Here is a 21,654-nt window from a genome sequence, read left to right as displayed (position 1 = left end):
ACGGTCTGCCTAGTAAATGTCGCAAGACGTCACCCTAAGAGTCAGAAACGACTCGGACTACAAGTGCGGGGACACCTTTACCTTTTAAAATCCCACAGAAACAGTAATAAAGCTCTGCACTTAAAAGGTTTGTTGAAAAAGGAAGGTCTTCTATAGGCAACACACAAAAAAAACACCTGTCTGATATGTAACAGGAGGAAGTTCAAAAAAGTAGATGCCACCACACAAAAGGCCAGGTTTCTCTATCATACAGAGTGGACTTCCTAATGAGATGGTATGCGTAAGAGGCCATCCTCTGCAGATTTCAGTGATGGGCTGCATATATAATAGGTGAGATAATTTTTTAAGCATCCTGGCCCCAACCTGTATAGGGCTTTAATCTATGTAGCCTGCAAGATGAAGAGAGGCTCCCATTGAAGTTCTTTCCATACTCCCTGCATTTAAATTGTTTCTCCTGTGTATCTTCTCTGGTGTAATGTAAACCTATTGCTTACATTGAAGCTTTCCACACTCCATGCATTAAAAAAGTTATTCCATAGTGTGTTCTTTGATGTAAGGTAAGGCTACTGCTCTGACTGAACCTCTTTCCACACTCCTTGCATTTAAATGGTTTCTCACCTGTGTGTGTTCTGTGATGTAAAATAAGGTGACTGCTTACACTGAAGCGGTTTCCACACCCTGCATTTAAATGGTTTCTCCCCTGTGTGGGTTCTTTCATGTACTGTAAGCGTACTACTCTGACTGAAGCTCTTTCCACACCCCTTGCATTTAAATGGCTTCTCCCCTGTGTGTGTTCTTTTATTTAAAGTAAGTTGATGATTTTGACTGAAGCTCTTTCAACACTTCTTGTATTTAAATGGTTTCTCTCATGTGGGTTCTTTGATGTGAAGTAAGCTTACTTCTCTGACTAAAGCTCTGTCCACACTCCATGCATTTAAAGGGTTTCTCGCCTGTGTGTGTTCTGTGATGTAATTTAAGGCGACCGCTTACATTGAAGCTCTTTCCACACTCCCTGCACTTAAATGGTTTCTCCCCTGTATGGGTTCTTTGATGCAAAGTAAGGTGACTGCTCCGACTGAAGCTCTTTCCACACTCCCTGCATTTAAATGGTTTCTCGCCTATGTAGGTTCTTTCATGTACGTTAAGGTTACCACTCTGACTGAAGCTCTTTCCACACTCTCTGCATTTAAATGGTTTCTCCCCTGTGTGGGTTCTTTGATGCGAAGTAAGGTCACTGCTCCGACTGAAGCTCTTTCCACACTCCCTGCATTTAAATGGTTTCTCGCCTATGTGGGTTCTTTCATGTACTTTAAGGTTACTACTATGATTGAAGCTCTTTCCACACTCTCTGTATTTAAATGGTTTCTCCCCTGTGTGGGTGCTTTCATGTAAAGTAAGCTTACTGCTATGACTGAAGCTCTTTCCACACTCCCTGCATTTCAATATTTTCTCCCCTGTTTGTGTTCTTTCATGTAATGTAAGGTGACAATTTTGACTCAACCTCTTTCCACACTCCTTCCATTTAAATGGTTTCTCGCCTGTGAACATAAGAACATAAGAACATAAGAAGAGCCTGCTGGATCAGGCCAGTGGCCCATCTAGTCCAGCATCTTGTTCTCACAGTGGCCAACCAGGTGCCTGGGGGAAGCCCGCAAGCAGGACCCGAGTGCAAGAACACTCTCCCCTCCTGAGGCTTCCGGCAACTGGTTTTCAGAAGCATGCTGCCTCTGACTAGGGTGGCAGAGCACAGCCATCATGGCTAGTAGCCATTGATAGCCCTGTCCTCCATGAATTTGTCTAATCTTCTTTTAAAGCCATCCAAGCTGGTGGCCATTACTGCATCTTGTGGGAGCAAATTCCATAGTTTAACTATGCGCTGAGTAAAGAAGTACTTCCTTTTGTCTGTCCTGAATCTTCCAACATTCAGCTTCTTGGAATGTCCACGAGTTCTAGTATTATGAGAGAGGGAGAAGAACTTTTCTCTATCCACTTTCTCAATGCCATGCATAATTTTATACACTTCTATCATGTCTCCTCTGACCCGCCTTTTCTCTAAACTAAAAAGCCCCAAATGCTGCAACCTTTCCTCGTAAGGGAGTCGCTCCATCCCCTTGATCATTCTGGTTGCCCTCTTCTGAACCTTTTCCAACTCTATAATATCCTTTCTGAGATGAGGCGACCAGAACTGTACACAGTATTCCAAATGCGGTCGCACCATAGATTTATACAACGGCATTATGATATCGGCTGTTTTATTTTCAATACCTTTCCTAATTATTGCTAGCATGGAATTTGCCTTTTTCACAGCTGCCGCACACTGGGTCGACATTTTCATTGTGCTGTCCACCACAACCCCGAGGTCCCTCTCCTGGTCGGTCACCGCCAGTTCAGACCCCATGAGCGTATATGTGAAATTTAGATTTTTTGCTCCAATATGCATAATTTTACACTTGTTTATATTGAATTGCATTTGCCATTTTTCCGCCCATTCACTCAGTTTTGAGAGGTCTTTTTGGAGCTCTTCGCAATCCCTTTTTGTTTTAACAACCCTGAACAATTTAGTGTCATCAGCAAACTTCGCCACTTCACTGCTCACTCCTAATTCTAGGTCATTAATGAACAAGTTGAAAAGTACAGGTCCCAATACCGATCCTTGAGGGACTCCACTTTCTACAGCCCTCCATTGGGAGAACTGTCCGTTTATTCCTACTCTCTGCTTTCTGCTTCTTAACCAATTTCTTATCCACAAGAGGACCTCTCCTCTTATTCCATGACTGCTAAGCTTCCTCAGAAGCCTTTGGTGAGGTACCTTGTCAAACGCTTTTTGAAAGTCTAAGTACACTATGTCCACTGGATCACCTCTATCTATATGCTTGTTGACACTCTCAAAGAATTCTAATAGGTTACTGAGACAGGACTTTCCCTTGCAGAAGCCATGCTGGCTCTGCTTCAGCAAGGCTTGTTCTTCTATGTGCTTAGTTAATCTAGCTTTAATAATACTTTCTACCAGTTTTCCAGGGACAGAAGTTACGCTAACTGGCCTGTAATTTCCGGGATCCCCTCTGGATCCCTTTTTGAAGATTGGCGTTACATTTGCCACTTTCCAGTCCTCAGGCACGGAGGAGGACCCGAGGGACAAGTTACATATTTTAGTTAGCAGATCAGCAATTTCACCTTTGAGTTCTTTGAGAACTCTCAGGTGGATGCCATCCGGGCCCGGTGATTTGTCAGTTTTTATATTATCCATTAAGCTTAGAACTTCATCTCTCGTTACCACTATTTGTCTTAGTTCCTCAGAATCCCTTCCTGCAAATGTTAGTTCAGGTTCAGGGATCTGCCCTATATCTTCCACTGTGAAGACAGATGCAAAGAATTCATTTAGCTTCTCTGCAATCTCCTTATCGTTCTTTAGTACACCTTTGACTCCCTTATCATGCAAGGGTCCAATTGTCTCCCTAGATGGGAGGTTTCTTTCATGTAATGTAAGGTGATCATTCCGACTGAAGCTCTTTCCACACTCCTTGCATTTAAATGACTTGTTCCCTGTGTGGGTTCTGTGGTGTAATTTAAGGTTACCACTTCCACTGAAGCTCTTTCCACATTGCCTGCCTTTAAATGGTTGCTCCCCTATGTGCGTTCTGTGATGGAAAGTAAGGCTATTTTTTACACTGGAGCTCTTTCTACACTCCCTGCATTTAAATGGTTTCTCCCCTGTGTGGGTTCTTTCATGTAATGTAAGGTTACTGCTCTGACTAAAGCTCTTTCCACACTCCCTGCATTTAAATGGCTTGTTCCCTGTGTAGGTTCTGTGATGTATTTTAAGGTTACCGCTTACACTGAAGCTCTTTCCACACTCCATGGATTTAAATGGTTTTTCTCCAGTGTGTGTTCTGGCATGAAAAGTATGAGAAGTAGAGGATTTCTTGCTCTCATTCTTTGCCTGCTTTATTTCAGATGTTTTTGGTCCCCCATGATTTCCAAACATCTCTTTCTGACTCTCAGTCTTGGCTATTACCAGTGGCACCATCTGCGGTTCTCTAGTATTCTCATTCTTCTGCCCATCACCTGCTGAGGGGGAAGAGAGTTGAAAAAAAAGCATTGGAATTTCAAGGCAAAAACAAAGCATTTCATCACAGATCAAGCCCAATTATCTGCTTCTTTATTTTTACATTTCCATTATTCCTCCTCTTGTGTCTTTGCATTCCCAGATGAAACCAAGATTACCTGAGCACAGTTTTGAAATTTCTTTCAAAGATACAGATAAACTAATCAATTCTGAACTGAAATTATTCTCCCTGCTCCAAAACAAAGAAAGATCTTAGATTTCCTATAGTTGAATAGCACAAGGGTATGTATATCCAAATGTCACTTGTGGACAGGAAACTGTACATAAAGCAAAAAGACCCAGACAGTAAGGGACAGGATACTTCTAAATATCAGTTGCTGGGAACTGCAGGAGGGAGCAACAGTTGCATTCAGGTCCTGTCTGCTTGCTTCCCATAGGCATGCTGCACTAGAGGGGCCATTGGCCTGATCCAACAGGCTCTTCTTATGTTCTTAAAGACATCTAAGACGTCCTCCAGGAGAACTCACACCCTGATGGGTTAATTAATCTGCAAGGAATGATATCACACAGGAACCGAACAATCCTACAATTCCCAAACCAAAAAGGCCCTCACAACGCAGCTGAACATCTACCTGTTGATGTCGCCTCTTCTTTGGGATCCAGGATAAAGGCATCTTCTCTTTCTTCCCAACACGAATGGAGGTCCGACTCTTTGAAGGAAATAGACAAGACTAGTTACTTTTGACCAGAAACAGGTCCATATTTATTGATTGATTGACTGATTGTATTTATATACTGCCCCATAGCCAAAGCTCTCTGGGCGGTTTACAGTACCTAAAAACATTAAAAACAAATATACAAATTTAAAACAGATCTTTTAAAAACAATTTAAAACACAATTTAAATACTTCAAACAATTTAAAACACATATAACACTTGATGTCACTAAGCCCAGATTTGTCTGGATTTCCTCCTACTGCCATGCAACTGTGATATACATTTCTAAAATAATAGGCAATAAGCAGTGGGGTGAGGAGGAAGGGAAGGGCAGCAAATCTGCAGAAGAGGACAAATTGGGCACAGCTCACTTCTCCTTGATTCTTAATAATTTGACTGCAGTCAAAAGAGCCGGTCAGACAGGAATATAAGAACAAAAGAAACTGTGATATACTGAATCAGACCCCTGGTCCCTCTAGCTCAATACTGTCTATACTGGCTGGCAGCTGCTCTGCAGGTTTTCAGATAAAGACCCTTCCAAGTACCACCTGAAGATTCAAGGGATTAAATTTAGCTGAGCTAAGACAGGGATGGCCAAAGACCAACACTACACGAGTTTGCAAAGATGTTCTGAACTGTAACAAGAATGCGGAGTGTGTATTTCACTGGCAACCGCAGGTACGGCATCCTCATTTTGTTCCCGTTATAACCTTCTACAAGATATTTTCCAGATTCATACCAACTGATCTCTTCCATTCGTCTAAGCCCTGTACAATTAGATCTTGTTCTTCCAGCCAAGAGACAAAGCCCAGATTTGACATTTCTTTCAAAGATACAGATAAGCTAGTTAATTCTGAACTGAAATTATTCTCCTCTCTCCATAACAAAGAAAGATCTTAGATCTCCTGGAGATGAATAGCACAGGGACGTGTAGATCCAAATGTCTCTTGTGGACAAGAAACTGTTCAAAAACCTCAGTTCAGTGACACTGTGGAAACCAATCCAGCTTCATCAACCCCTGTACAATTAGATCTTGTTCTTCCAGCCATACCTCTTTAGGATGCACACCTTAACGTGATGAGGGGGTTTGAGAGTGTTGAAGAAGCTGAGAGCAATGCCGTCAGGAGTCTAGACCAAGAGGCTAGACTCCTAGCAGGGGCACCCATGGCGGAATGGTCAAAGCTGAGACACCAGACTAAGATGCATCCAAACTCAGAGGAAGGCAATGGTAAACCACCTCTGAATATCTCTTACCATGAAAACCCTATGAACAGAGTATCCAAAATGCAATACGAGATACTGCTGGAAGATGAGACCCCCAGGTCAGAAGGCACTCACCGAGCTACTGGGGAAGAACAAAGGACAAGTATGAGCAGCGCTGTGACTAATGACGCAGCTGGCTCAAAGCTGAAAGGAAGCCCAGAGGCTGATGCGCACAGATGTGAAAGTAGAGTCCGGAGTTGTAGGACGCACACGATAGCAACATGGAATGTGAGAAGCATGAACCAGGGAAAGTTAGAAATTGTCAAGCAAGAAATGGAGCACATCAACATGACAATACTTGGTGTGAGCGAACTAAAATGGACAGGAATGGGACATTTCCAATCAGGCAACTACAAAAGATTTTATGCAGGAAATGAAACATTAAGAAGAAATGGGGTTGCTTTAATAGTGAGAAGTGATGTAGCAAGAGCAATTAGGAGCTACAACGCAAGGTCTGAGCGAGTGATATCAATGAGATTAAATGGGAAACCTATCAACATAACCACCATACAAGTCTATGCTCCAACGTCAAACGTAGAAGAAGAAGAATTGGAGAGATATTACACAGAAGTACAGGAGGAAATTGATCACACACCAAAACAAGATAAGATGATAATCATGGGGGACTGGAATGCAAAAGCAGGGAACAGAGAAGAACTAGGAATTGTGGGGAAATGGGGCTTAGGAGACAGAAATGAAGCAGGAGACAGACTTATTGAATTCTGTGAAGCCAATAATTTGTTTCTTGCAAACACATTTTTTGAGCAACCGAAAAGACGACTGTACACGTGGACATCACCAGATGGTCAATATGGGAATCGAATTGATTATATAACGGGCAACAGAAGATGGAGAAGTTCCATACTTTCTGCGAAAACAACACCAGGAGCAGACTGTGGTACAGATCATGAACTGGTCATATCGAAAATCAGAGTAAAGCTAAAGAAGAACAACAAAGTAATCACAATGTCAAAATACAATTTAAATAAAATCCCAGAAAAATATAAAGATCAAATAAGGAACAGGTTTGAGGCTTTAAACTTAGTTGACAGAGAACCAGAAGAACTATAGAGTGAACTCAGACACATTATCAGGGAAGAATGCAAAAAGACAATACCTCTAGTTCAAAAGAGAGAAAAACTTCAATGGATGACTGAAGAAACTCTTAAAATGGTTAAAGAGAAAAGGAAAGCAAAAGGAGACAGAAACACAGTCAGAACCCTAAATGCAACAATACAGCGACTAGTAGGTAGGGACAAAGAGAACTGTTTCAATAGTTATTGTATAGAAATAGAAGAGGACAACAAAAAGGGAAAAACAAGAGCCCTGTTCCAAAAGATTAGAGAAATGAAAGGGAAATTTAAAGCAAGAGTAGAGATGTGGAATAATCAACAGGGGAACACACTGACTGACCAAGATGAAATAAAAGGAAGATGGAAGCAATACCCTGAAGAACTCTATAAAAGAGATGCAAAGTTGACAGATTCATTCACGGAGGAGCCATATGATGAAGAACCAGAAATTTTAGAATGCGAGGTGAAAGCTGCTCTTAAAATACTTGGAGGAAACAAATGACCAGGAACAGATGGCTACAAGCTACTGAGACTGAATCTGTCCAAATTTTGACAAACATCTGTCAAGAAATATGGAAAACTAAACAATGGCCCACAGGCTGGAAGTGTTCCATATACATCCCGATTCCAAAGAAAGGGGATCCCAGGAAATGCAGTAATTATCGAACTATTGCCTTAATATCCCATGCAAGTAAAGTAATGCTCAAGATTCTACAACAAAGGCTCTTACCATATATGGAGCGAGAAATGCCAGACATCCAAGCTAGATTTAGAAAGGGAAGAGGCACCAGAGATCATATTGTAGTTTGTGAAGGGTGCTGAGAGGAGACTCCTATTCCACTGAGAGAGCTCCAGTGGCCAGACTGGTTTAACAGTTAGCCACTCTGATTGACGCTCTGTGAGGGGAACAGGGCGTCTCCTAGCAACTCTCAGCACCCTTCACTAACTACATTTCCCAGGATTCTCTGAGGGAAGCCATGACTGTCTCCAGTGAAATCAAGTCTGGTGTGGGTGTGGCCCCCTGATTACCCAAGCCCAGCAGCTGTGGGTCTGGCTTTTAGAACAATGACAGTTGGTTCTTACTGAACATGTCCCACATTATCATTGGGTCCCAGCCAAAATTTATTAAATTAATTAAAAATCAACCAGGCATTTCAATATGGGAATTCCTGCCTTCTCTGGACCCTTTCCTGCCGGAGCAAACGTCCCCTTTCAAGGGCGCTGCTGCAATTCCTGCTTTCCCGGGATCTCTGCTAGCTGAGGGAACAGCCCTTGTTCCAGCTGCCAAGGAGCCTTTCTCGGGGACCTTCTTGCCTGCTGCCTTTGCTGTGTCTCTGCCTGAGTCAAAGAGTCTCTGTGCTCCAGTTCTGCTTCCAGACTTCCCACCAGGGCTGGCAAAGCTAAATCTTGCTCTCTGTCCTGTCTTCTGGAGGTCATTCCCTACAAATTGTAGCCTCCACCTCCGCTTCCTCTTCTCCAAACTGCCGATCTTCCTGCTTCAAAGACAAAAGCTGACCTTTGGGCAGAGGAAGGAAGAGGGAGGAGGCAGCGGGTGCTCCCGGGAGCATCTCTTCCCACTGGGGGTTTACAGTACAAGGCACAGAGTGTCAATCATCTGTTGAGGATGCAGGAGAAGATGCTCTGCTGGAGTTTGGGAGCTCCTGACCTCTCTTCCTGCTGCTGCAAGGTAAGATTTTTCATCACGGGGCAGCAGAAGGTGCCAGGTAGAGGCACTTTTCGCACTGAATGATCAAAAAGCCCCAAGAACAGAGGAAGTTGTATTCTACCAGATCAGAGAATTGGTCCATCTAGTCCCGCCTGCTTACAGCAACTAGCTGTGGATGTCAGGCAGAGAAAGACCTTTCCCAGCACCTCCTACCGGATCCTTTCATCCCTCTTGGAGCTGCCAGGGACTAAACCTTGGACCTTCTACATGCAAAGCAGGTGTTCCCCTTCTGAGCTGCAGTCCCTCCCCAAATATCCAGGGCCAGGCACCCATTTCCACGACAGCATCCCTGCAGTGGAAGGTTAAATAGCACAGGTACTAAATCCATACCTTCAACATTCATCAGTCAAGGGGGAAAAGTGCCCTTACCGAGAGAGGCCACCGTCTCATAATTCTCCGCCATGACTTCCCTGTGCAGAGCTCTTTGGCCGGGATCCAGCAGGGCCCATTCCTCCTCCGTGAAATACACGGCCACCTCCTCAAAGGTCACCAGACCCTGGAAGGGCAACAGATCCTGGAAGAATAAGAAGAGGCAGTTTCTCCAACATGCACCATTTGCCCAGCCTAAAACTTGAACAGCTTTCAAAGAAGATTGGACAAATCCATGGAGGATCAGGACATCAGTGGCTACGAGCCACAATGGCAATGCATTGCCTCCGCTGCCAGAGGCAGTATGCTGGGAATTGAAGCATAGCAGCACATTGGCAGCTACACTTTGGTTCTTATTGGACTAATAGCCTGACCAGTGAGGCACACTGGGATTTATTTATTTATTTATTTTATTGCATTTATATACCGCCCCATAGCCGATGCTCTCTGGGCGATTTACAACAATTAAAAACATTAAAAACAGACATACAAATTTTAAAAACATTTTAAAAAGCAATTTAAAAGCACATGCTAAAATGCCTGGGAGAAGAGGAAAGTCTTGACCTGGTGTCAAAAAGGTAACACTGTTGGCATCAGGCGCACCTCATCGCATATATCATTCCATAATTTTGGGGCCACCACTGAGAAGGCCTTCTACCTTGTTGCCATCCTCTGAGCTTCCCTCGGAGTGGGCACCCAGAGGAGGGCATTTGTTGTTGAGGAGAGGCATGTCAGGTGAGGCGTTCCATCACGTATTTTGGTCCCAAGCCATGTGACTCTCTTCTTGACCCCCCGTTATTTCGTGATGAGTTCAATCCCAGAAACGGCTTGACTCTTGAAAAAGATCCCATCTCTCTAAGAGTGTATTTTAACAGTCACGTGTGTACACGCTAGTTCTACCAGACACAAGTGGGGCGAGTGCTCGTGTGTTCAAGTACTGCTTGCAGGCTTCCCACAGGCATCTGGTTGGCCACTGCAAGAACAGGGTGCAAGAACAGACGGGCTATTGGCCTGATCCGGCAGGCTCTCCTTATGCAGCCTCAGAGGTAGTATTCTCCCAGAGCCCTCTCCGCTATGCTCAGGGAGACGCACCCCAGCTGTCCCCTCGGTGTCTCCCCCAAAGATCCTCCCCTTACCTGATTGGGCTGCCCGGCTGCTCTTTCCACTCTATCCCACAGAAGAGACAATCCGGATGGTGCCTCTGAGGCCATGGCGCTGCCTGAGAGGGAGGAGTAAACTAGGCCAGCTCTGGGACTCCCACAGCTTTCACCACGATGCACGTTTCGTAGGGAGCAGCTCTCAAGGGCCTGCAGGGGAGAGACGAGGGATGGGAGGGATTTCACTCTTCATGCCAATTTGGGTTTCAGAGGTTTGAATATTATAAGCAGCCTCAATCCAAATAAATAAATGGCACGTCCCTTTCCTCTGTTGTTTTCCCCCACAATGCTTGATCTGCAAAAGGCCTTAAAGGCCCCAAATCTCTCTCAGAACATTCTCCAGTTTCTTCCAGACTTTTCTCCATGCTTGGGCACCTCTTGTGTCTTTAGCCACCCCCAGGAATTTCACCCATCTTGGACCCCTCGCCTCTCATCTCTGCTTCTGCTTCCGCAAAGCCTTAATTCCTGCTCACCAGTGAATCATTTCAGGCTTTTCTTATTGGGCCCTTTTCATCATGGATATAATAGTGACAAATAGTGGTAACAAGAGAGGAAGCTCTAGGCTTAATGGACAATATAAAAACTGACAAGTCACCGGGCCCGGATGGCATCCACCCGAGAGTTTTCATAGAACTCAAATGTGAAATTACTGATCTGCTAACTAAAATATGTAATTTGTCCCTCGGGTCCTCCTCCATGCCTGAGGACTGGAAAGTGGCAAATGTAACGCCAATATTAAAAAAGGGATCTAGGGGGGGATCCTGGAAATTACAGGCTAGTTAGCTTAACTTCTGTCCCTGGAAAACTGGTAGAAAGTATTATTAAAGCTAGATTAACTAAGCACATAGAAGAACAAGCCTTGCTGAAGCAGAGCCAGCATGGCTTCTGCAAGGGAAAGTCCTGTCTCAGTAACCTATAGTGTCAACAAGCATATAGATAGAGGTGATCCAGTGGACATAGTGTACTTAGACTTTCAAAAAGCATTTGACAAGGTACCTCACCAAAGTCTTCTGAGGAAGCTTAGCAGTCATGGAATAAGAGGAGAGGTCCTCTTGTGGATAAGGAATTGGTTAAGAAGCAGAAAGCAGAGAGTAGGAATAAATGGACAGTTCTCCTAATGGAGGGCTGTAGAAAGTGGAGACCCTCAAGGATCGGTATTGGGACCTGTACTTTTCAATTTGTTCATTAATGACCTAGAATTAGGAGTGAGCAGTGAAGTGGCCAAGTTTGCTGATGACACTAAATTGTTCAGGGATGTTAAAACAAAGAGGGATTGCGAAGAACTCCAAATAGACCTCTCCAAACTGAGCGAATGGGCGGAAAAATGGCAAATGCAATTCAATATAAACAAGTGTAAAATTATGCATATTGTAGCAAAAAATCTGAATTTCACATATACGCTCATGCGGTCTGAACTGGCGGTGACAGAACAGGAGAGAGACCTCGGGGTTGTAGTGGACAGCACAATGAAAATGTTGACCCAGTGTGTGGCAGCTGTGAAAAAGGCAAATTCCATGCTAGGGATAATTAGGAAAGGTATAGAAAATAAAACAGCCGATATCATCATGCCGTTGTATAAATCTATGGTGCGGCCGCGTTTGGAATACTGTGTACAGTTTTGGTCGCCTCATCTCAAAAAGGGTATTATAGAGTTGGAAAAAGTTCAGAAGAGGGCAACCAGAATGATCAAGGGAATGGAGCGACTCCCTTACGAGGAAAGACAGTTGGGGCTTTTTAGTTTAGAGAAAAGGCGGGTCAGAGGAGACATGATAGAAGTGTATAAAATGATGCATGGCATTGAGAAAGTGGATAGAGAAAAGTTCTTCTCCCTCTCTCAGAATACTAAAACTCATGGACATTCAAAGAAGCTGAATGTTGGAAGATTCAGGACAGACAAAAGGAAGTACTTCTTTACTCAGCGCATAGTTAAACTATGGAATTTGCTCCCACAAGATGCAGTAATGGCCACCAGCTTGGATGGCTTTAAAAGATTAGACCAATTCATGGAGGACAGGGCTATCAATGGCTACTAGCCATGATGGCTGTGCTCTGCCACCCTAGTCAGAGGCAGCATGCTTGTGAAAACCAGTTGCCGGAAGCCTCAGGAGGGGAGAGTGTTGTTGCACTCGGGTTCTCCTTGCGGGCTTCCCCCAGGCACCTGGTTGGCCACTGTGAGAACAGGATGCTGGACTGGATGGGCCACTGGCCTGATCCAGCAGGCTCTTCTTATGTTCTCATGAAAAACCTAATCTGCACAGGTATTATTTCCTTGTCATGCCCCTGACAGTTGGCATAAAAATAGGTTTTGCACACATTGTAAAGAAATTGTGGGGGTGAATTTGGTCTAATGACTCCATCTTGGAGCTTCCTGGGGATGCAAAATGCCTCCACTCTTTCCATCAGAAATACGGGGAGAGGAATCCTGACCTGCATTCAGTCTAGTTCAGCTCACTTACCAATGAAAAGAGTATGAAGAATTACTTGCAATACATCCATGTCAAAATCAGCAGGATGCCTTGTTAGTACCATCCACTCGTATAATCCAAGTTAACCTTTACACATTTCTGGACTACAACCCCCATCTTCCCTGGCATTTGGCCATGTTGTCTGGGGCTGATGGGAGATGCAGTCCAACAATACCTGGAGGGCACCAGGTTACAGAACGCTGCTCCAAGTTGAGCAGGTGATGCACGAAGTTGAAAGCTTAACAGCAAACTCATCTACTGTATAGGGTTGAACAATGTTGGATGTTGTATCTGGCGCAAGCAGATGCCCAGGATGCAGAACAGTATATTGACAGGCTAGATGCCAGTTGAAGCAATGAGCCGGACAAGCAATAAGTTTTAAGAGTCACTTTACTGACAATATATCACAAGCTCTCTCTGTACAAACTCCTCGACCCCCACACTCACAAGAGTCTGCTGGCCCTCTATATAGATAAGGCCAGCTGCCCGAGCCTAGGTTGCTTAGCAACGTGTCCTTGAAGATGGCTCGAGCTCTGCCAACTTTCGCTTCTAAGTCACGTAGCTCACTTGTGGAAATTTAACCTCTGCTTTCTCGGTTTAATAGCCAACAAACAACTGAGGCAAAAAGTGGATTTAATTATTATTATTATTACTGATACATTTTATTATATTTTTATATTTCTATGCAGGTCTTCCTCTAATGAGCTCACCATGATTTGTCCCCCTCCTTTTGTCTTCACCACGACACTGTCACTGGGCCCAGGACACCACCTGAATTTCACTCCTGAGCAGGGATTTGAATCTGGGTTCCTGTGGACATAGCATTAAACTATGATTCCAATAATACAACAGACACACACACCTGCACAGACGATGAAGGTCCCACACAGAGTGGATGTCCGAAATCTGGAGTGGCACATAAAAATTCTGCACTGTTTATCCTCACAACAATCCAGTGAGGTGGGCTGGGCTGAACAAAAGTGGTCACTGCCCCAGGGTCACCCAGGGACCTGCATAGATCTGGGGGGGGGGGAGAGATCATAGACGCCTTACTTTTTTGGGAGCAGGCTCTCAGCAGAGTCCCCATGTCTCCAGCAACCTATGAGCCAATCAGCAAGAAAGGAGAGTGTATTAGCAACTGAGAAGAGTCTTCTAACATGCTTCCTTGTTCTTTCCTGATAATTAGAGTGCACTTCTGAATTTGCCACTACACTACTGTAGAGATGTGAAGGCCCATAACAACAGTGGAAAAATTTGGAGGGAAAGCAGGTTTTTTCTCCACCCCGTTGCTCTGACCCCTCACCCCCCAACAAAAATACCAAATCCCCTTCCCTTGCACCTCTTTGCCCTCTGCACGCTCCCGCTTCCTCCTCTCTGGGCCTAATACTTTCTTTACCCGGAATACCAATGAAGACAGCCCTCCTACTTCCCCTTCAATACGCTCACCCCCCCTCCATGTGATTAAGACTTCCTGCCTCTCTAGGAACCAGAACTCCTTTCCTTAACCCATCGGAGGACTAAGTGGCAAAAGCTGCTTCTGCCCCCCCACTGCCAACAGTTTTCTCCCTCCCTTCTGTCCCAATATTGCACCACATCTTTCTCTCTTGCCTCCCGAAGCAGCGGCAAGATAGGCGTGTGTGCTGTGTGATATATACAATATACACATTTGTGTGTAAAAAGTAAAGTGTTCAGGAGGGACGGTGTAAAAGCTGGAACGGAACACGCTGGAATGGGCTCTTTAGAAAAGAAATTGATGCCAAAAACACTAGGATGTGTTAGAGACACATGAGAACAACATTTAGGAACAAAAACCATTCCGATAGCATTTTTATCAACCCTTTAACAACCAAAATGCCCTCCGGAACGGAATGAACAGCCCCGAACGGCGACTTCCCAGCGAGCCAGACCCACCAAATTCAACAGTCCCACATGACTACATGGGATGCATGCAATAAGACACAAAACGTCCACACAAACAACGTTCCGATACCCGTTCCGGGCTATAATACATTTTTATGTAAAAAAGCCCAAAACGGCGACTTCCCAATCAGCCAGACCTACCAAAATTCACCAACCACACATGTTGCTGCCTCTCCTTTTGTTGGGAAATGGGAGATAGCACAGGATGACCCAGGAACCTCTGCGGTGATCAGCAATACCCTTTCTTGCTGTTTGTAGGTCCACTAAGCAGCACTATTGGTGCTGCTACCAGGTTGTGAATGGCTGGTGAATTGGGGAGAGAAAAAAGAGATTGGATGGGCAAGTCGGCTGGCAGAAGGGGGAGAGAATAGAGTTTGCCTTCTGTGAAATAGATGTGCTATCACAGGAAAAAAACTGGGTTCAAAGAAGTACTCTTGTGTGCTTGGGCTCAGACTCCACCTCTGCCTTGTATTCAAGTTCTGGGCCAAACCTCACCAGTTTGCTTTCTGTGAAATGAGTTTCTGACACAACTACTTTCAAAATCAAGGTTATTAAAGTCTGGAACCTGTGGGAGGGACTCCTACTCATTGGGCAGAGTGCAAGAGGTGGAGGCAGAAGAACTTTCCAGTCAAAAGGCTCTCAGGCAAGAAGGCTGGAGAACAGGACCTTGGACAGCCACTGCCACTCTGAGGGCCAAACTAGAGGAGATACCAATCATCCAACAAACAATTGCACGATGAGCTTTGCAACACTAAATTGAAGGTGCAGGGCAGCTGATCCCTAGTGGGGTCCTGACATGCACCTGTTATTTACATTGGGAACAACAATAACACCAGCTCACCAGTCTAATCACTTTTACTGGCTAGATCCCAAGGAAGAGGCAGGAGGGGACAGGAACAGGGAGTCCTTCAAGAAACCTGGTCCCCAAGATCAGCAGTTGTGCAACTGACCTCCCAGTCAGTAATCTTCACACTTCTGATTCCCAGCAAATGGCATTCAGAGGCATACTGCTTCCCAGAGAGAAACTACAGGGAAGCATCATTAACAATTGCATAACATGGATTAGTTACACAACATGGATTAGTTTGAAGTTACCAGACCATTCATATATCTGGCCCAGAACTATCTATCCCAACAAACTGCCTCCCCCAATAATTTAAGCAGAGATTTTCTGCAGCTTTGCTGCCTTTCCTAAAGGCCCTTCTATTGCCTGGAGAAGCCATTTGGCTATGTGACCGCTGACAAAACCCAATTCTCACTCCTTTTCTCTATGCGCACCAGATGACAGTGAGGTCCTTCTTTTGCCTGCTAGGAAATAGCACTGAGACCAGATGAGACTGTGGAGTGAAATCAGTTTGGAAAATGTATTTAAAATATATCAGCAGAAAACTAGTGAATTCATTTTACTTTATGAAAGATGTTAGAATAGCCAATACAAAAAACATCTAAGCAAAATAAAAACCATGTTATACACAAAGATACATTTTTTAGTTATTTATATTAATAAAATATGTACACTGCAGAAGAACTTTATAAAGAACATAAAATGTACATTAAAATGGTCAATAAAAAAATCAACATTTAAAAAACACTAAAAATCAATAAAATCAACAGTTAAAGGTATGCTAAACTAAACTATATGAAAACACTGAGTAAGGAGACCATTAGAACCAAGGACTAGTATTATTTTATCTTCATTTATAAATCACTTCCCAGAAAGTATCTCAAAAATACCAACAATAAAAAAAACATTTCATATGCAAACCAATTAAAAACATCTTAAAATCCCACACAGACCCTCCGTGACGCAGAGTGGTAAGCGGCAGTAACGCAGCCGAAGCTCTGCTCACGTCTTCAGTTCGATTCCAAGGGAAGAATGAAGTCGAATCTCCGGTAAAAGGGGTCGAGGTCCACTCAGCCTCCCATCCATCCGTGGTCAGTAAAATGAGTGCCCGGCATATGCTGGGGGATAAAGAAAGACTGGGGAAGGAACTGGCAGTCCCACCTCATATATACGGTCTGCCTAGTAAATGTCACAAGACGTCACCCTGAGAGTTGGAAACGACTCGCACTACAAGTATGGGGACACCTTTACCTTTTAAAATCCCACAGAAACAGTAATAAAGCTCTGCCCTTAAAAGGTTTGTTGAAAAAGGAAGGTCTTCTATAGGCACCACACACAAAAAACACACACCTGTCTGATATGTAACAGGAGGAAGTTCAAAAAAGTAGATGCCACCACACAAAAGGCCAGGTTTCTCTATCATGCACAGTGGACTTCCCAATGAGATGGTATGCGTAAGAGGCCATCTTCTGCAGACTTCAGTGATGGGCTGCATATATAACAGGTGAGATAATCTTTTAAGAATCCTGGCCCCAACCTGTATAGGGCTTTAATCTATGTAGCCTGCAAGATGAAGAATAAAGCTCCCATTGAAGTTCTTTCCATACTCCCTACATTTCAATTGTTTCTCCTGTGTATCCCGTGATGTAAGCCTACTGCTTTCATTGAATCTCTTTCCATACTCCGTACATTAAAAAAGTTACTCCACAGTGTTTTTTCATGCAAAGTGTGCTCTGACTGAACCTCTTTCCACTCACTACATTTAAATGGTTTCTCCCCTGTGGGTTCCGTGATGTAAAACAAGGCTACTGCTTACACTGAAGCTTTTTCCACACTCCCTGCATTTAAATGGTTTCTCCCCTGTATGGGTTCTTTCATGTACAGTAAGGCTACTGCTCTGACTGAAGCTTTTTCCACACTCCCTGCATTTAAATGGTTTCTCACCTGTGTGGGTTCTTTCATGTACAGTAAGGCTACTGCTTATACTGAAGCTCATTCCACACTCCCTGCATTTAAATGGTTTCTCCCCTGTGTGGGTTCTTTGATGTGAAGTAAGGTGACCGCTCTGACTGAAGCTCTTTCCACACTCGTTACATTTAAATGGTTTCTCCCCTGTGTGGGTTCTTTGATGTGAAGTAAGGTGACTGCTCTGACTAAAGCCCTGTCCACACTCCTTGCATTTAAATAGTTTCTCCCCTGTGTGTGTTTGGTGATGTAATTTCAGGCTAATGCGTACACTGAAGCTCTTTCCGCACTCACTGCATTTAAATGGTTTCTCCCCTGTGTGTGTTCTTTCATGTAATCTAAGGCTACCACTCTGACTGAAGCTCTTTCCACACTCTTTGCATTTAAATGGCTTCTCCCCTGTGTGGGTTCTTTGATGCAAAGTAAGGTCACTGCTCTGACTGAAGCTCTTTCCACACTCACTGCATTTAAATTGTTTCTCCCCTGTATGGGTTCTTTGATGCAAAGTAAGCTTACTTCTCTGACTGAAGCTCTTTCCGCACTCCCTGCATTTAAATGGTTTCTCCCCTGTATGGGTTCTTTGATGCGAAGTAAGGTGAGCGCTCTGACTGAAGCTCTTTCCACACTCCTTACATTTAAATGGCTTCTCCCCTGTGTGGGTTCTTTGATGTAAAGTAAGCCTACTTCTCTGACTAAAGCCCTGTCCACACACCATGCATTTAAATGGTTTTTCCCCTGTGTGGGTTCTTTGATGTGAAGTAAGCTTACTTCTCTGACTAAAGCCCTGTCCACACTCCATGCATTTAAATGGTTTCTCCCCTGTGTGTGTTCGGTGATGTAATATCAGGGTACTGCTTACACTGAAGCTCTTTCCACACTCACTGCATTTAAATGGTTTCTCCCCTGTATGGGTTCTTTGATGCGAAATAAGGTGACTGCTCTGACTGAAGCTCTTTCCACACTCTTTGCATGTAAATGGCTTCTCCCCTGTGTGGGTTCTTTGATGCAAAGTAAGCTCATTGCTCTGACTGAAGCTCTTTCCACACTCCCTGCATTTAAATGGCTTCTCCCCTGTATGGGTTCCTTGATGCAAAGTAAGGTGACCGCTCTGACTGAAGCTCTTTCCACACTCCATGCATTTAAATGGTTTCTCCCCTGTGTGGGTTCTTTGATGCGAAGTAAGGTGAGCGCTCTGACTGAAGCTCTTTCCACACTCCTTACATTTAAATGGCTTCTCCCCTGTGTGGGTTCTTTGATGTGAAGTAAGCTTACTTCTCTGACTAAAGCCCTGTCCACACTCCATGCATTTTAATGGTTGCTCCCCTGTATGGGTTCTTTGATGCAAAGTAAGCTCACTGCTCTGACTGAAGCTCTTTCCACACTCCCTGCATTTAAATGGCTTCTCCCCTGTATGTGTTCTTTGATGCAAAGTAAGCTGACCGCTCTGACTGAAGCTCTTTCCACACTCCATGCATTTAAATGGTTTCTCCCCTGTGTGTGTTCTTTGATGCGAAGTAAGGTGACTGCTCTGACTGAAGCTCTTTCCACACTCTCTGCATTTAAATGGCTTCTCCCCTGTGTGGGTTCTTTGATGCAAAGTAAGCTCACTTCTCTGACTGAAGCTCTTTCCACACACCATGCATTTAAATGGTTTCTCCCCTGTGTGTTTATGGTGATGTAATTTAAGGCTACTGCTTAGACTGAAGCTCTTTCCACACTCTCTGCATTTAAAAGGTTTCTCTCCTGTGTGGGTTCTTTGATGTAAAGTAAGATGATCATTCTGAGTAAAGCTTTTTCCACATTCCCTGCATTTAAATGGTTTCTCCCCTGTGTGGGTTCTGTGATGTGAAGTAAGGCTATCTTTTACACTGAAGCTCTTTCCACATTCCATGCATTTAAATGGTTTTTCTCCGGTGTATGTTCTTTGATGAAAACTATGACAAGTAGAGGATTTCTTGCTCCCATTCTTTGGCTGCTTTCTTTCAGACGTTTTTGGTCCCCTGTGATTTCCAAATATCTCTTTTTGACTCTCAGTCTTGGCTATTACCAGTGGCACCATCTGTGGTTTTCTATAATTCTCATTCTGCCGGTCACCTGCTGAGGGGGAAGAGGGTTGAAAAAAACACACTGGAATTTCAAGGCAAAAACAAAGCATTTCATCACAAATGAAGCCCAATTATCTGCTTCTCTATTTTTACATCTCCATTATTGGAGGGTAGATACAGGGGAGTCGATTGTTATGATCGAACTTGCCCCTGTGGAGCAGATGCGGTGGAGACAGTGAACCTTGTACTACTTTGCTGCCCTTTTTATTCAGATCTCCGCCTTAAGTTCATCTCCCCACATTTATCTAATCTTCCTCTGAGCCCAGAAGCTATGATTTTACAATATTTAATGGCAGATTCAGAATCACGGATCACTCTGAGGTCGCCTCGTTCTGCACAGCTGCTATGGCTCGCAGGAGGGACCTAATGCGATGTCTATTAGATGAAGGTTTTAGCTAGATTACTATGTGGACCCGGTTTTAGCTTTTTAGCTTTCTCACTGCACTGATACTGTATTCTATTCTATCTCCACTCTGATATTCAGAGGATCCGTAATTATACCGATGGTCTTGGACCATAATAAAGATTTTGCGTTATCTTTGCATGGCCAGATGAAAGCAAGGTTACCTGAATATCCTACAGTCTCACACAGCAACACAAATTCCTTTCAGGTCCATATAACACTTGATGTCACTAAGCCCAGATTTGTCTGGGTTTCCTCCTACTGCCATACAACTGTGACATATATTTCTAAAATAGTATGCAATGAAAAGTGGGGTGTGGGGGAAGAGAAGGGCAGCAAGACTGCAGAACAGGACAAACTGGGCACAGCTCACTTCTCCTTGATTCTTAATAATTTGACTGCAGTCAAAAGAGCCGGTCAGACAGGAATATAGGAACAAATGAAGTTGTGATATACTGAATCAGACCCTGGTTCCTCGAGCTCAGTACTGTCAATACTGGCTGGCAGCTGCGGTGCAGGTTTTCAGATAAAGACACTTCTAAATTCCACCTGAAGATTCAAGGGATTAAACGTAGCTGAGCTAAGACAGGGATGGCCAAAGACCAACACTACACGAGTTTGCAATGATGCTCTGAAGCGTAAGGGGAATGCCCGACTGATCTCTCCCCTTCATCAAAGCCCTGTACAATTAGATCTTGTTCTTCCAGCCAAGAGACTAAGCCCAGGTTTGACATTTCTTTCAAAGATACAGATAAGCTAGTTAGTTCTGAACTGAAATTATTCTCCTCTCTCCAAAACAAAGAACGATCTTAGATCTCCTGGAGATGAATAGCACAGGGACATGTAGATCCAAATGTCTGTTGTGGACAAGAAACTGTTCAAAAACCTCAATTCAGTGACACTGTGGAAACCAATCCAGCTATCTTAATTTGGGGGATTTCTCAGCAGATGGGAAGGAAACTTCAACCTGGATGCCATTCCCCCTCCTTATATGAACAGCCTGGCTGGATCAGACCACAGGCCTATCTATTCCAGCATCCTCACAGTGCCAAAGTGGATGCAGATGGGAAGTCTACAGGGAGCACATGAAGGCATCACTTAGCTCCAGCTGTTTTTCTGATTCCAGAGATATCACATCTATTTATTCATTTATAGGCTCTTTGTATACCGCTATTTCATTAGAAACGTCAAAGCAGTTTACAACACGTTAAGAAAAGGCAACCACCATAAATTAAAAACATCAAATATACAATAAAAACAAAGGTCAAGTGTTGTGAAAAGAGCATGCTCTTAATTGCCTGCCTGGTGCAACAGAACGGTTTTCAGCAGGCGCTTCGAAGTTTAAACAGAAGACGCCTGCTGAACCTCTGTTGGCAGAGCTTTCCAGAGAACTGGGCCGATGACACTGAAGGCTCGATTTCATGTCAATGTTCAAATCATTTAAACTCTATAAAATCTAGTTTCAAAGGAGATGAAGCTTCATCATATATAGGGGATATTTTACAAACGAATGCAAGCAAGAGTGAATTCGTTACAAGAAATTTTAAATGTCTCTACGCAAAGCACAGTAGCAAGCTGGAG

The 21,654-nt window shown here is 43.9% G+C and overlaps 2 protein-coding genes and 1 long non-coding RNA gene across 4 annotated transcripts in view; all 3 read right to left on the bottom strand.

The window, feature by feature from the left end:
- Window positions 1-167: 167 nt before the first annotated feature.
- LOC133379022 (zinc finger protein OZF-like) lies at window positions 168-10,176 on the bottom strand. The gene is made up of 5 exons (XM_061613633.1): window positions 10,153-10,176; window positions 9,215-9,359; window positions 4,699-4,776; window positions 3,401-4,068; window positions 168-1,545 (listed from the first exon to the last, which is right to left on the bottom strand). Exons 1-5 carry the CDS (start codon window positions 10,174-10,176, stop codon window positions 853-855), a joined length of 1,608 nt encoding a protein of 535 aa, XP_061469617.1. The 3' UTR covers window positions 168-852.
- A 191-nt stretch (window positions 10,177-10,367) lies between these two features.
- On the bottom strand, window positions 10,368-15,753 carry LOC133381734 (uncharacterized). Of its 2 annotated transcripts, XR_009761720.1 has the most exons (5): window positions 15,598-15,753; window positions 14,898-15,059; window positions 13,890-13,935; window positions 13,547-13,646; window positions 10,368-10,521 (listed from the first exon to the last, which is right to left on the bottom strand). It is a non-coding gene; the product is annotated as an uncharacterized LOC133381734 (long non-coding RNA). The 2 variants fall into 2 exon arrangements; XR_009761721.1 differs by lacking the exons at window positions 14,898-15,059; window positions 15,598-15,753 and adding an exon at window positions 14,176-14,227.
- Window positions 15,754-16,326: 573 nt separating this feature from the next.
- Window positions 16,327-21,654, bottom strand: part of LOC133381716 (zinc finger protein 208-like) — a 30,713-nt gene continuing 25,385 nt past the window's right edge. The window contains exon 4 of the mRNA XM_061621123.1: window positions 16,327-19,425. Within this exon, the coding sequence (XP_061477107.1) occupies window positions 17,363-19,425 (2,063 nt within the window). The 3' untranslated portion in view covers window positions 16,327-17,362. The remainder of the gene's footprint in view (window positions 19,426-21,654) is intronic.

Source organism: Rhineura floridana, chromosome 3 (assembly GCF_030035675.1).
Source record: "Rhineura floridana isolate rRhiFlo1 chromosome 3, rRhiFlo1.hap2, whole genome shotgun sequence".
NCBI classification, from domain to species: Eukaryota; Metazoa; Chordata; class Lepidosauria; order Squamata; family Rhineuridae; genus Rhineura; species Rhineura floridana.
Note: the sequence above shows the minus strand (reverse complement) of the source record. Positions and strands in the feature narration are given on the sequence as shown.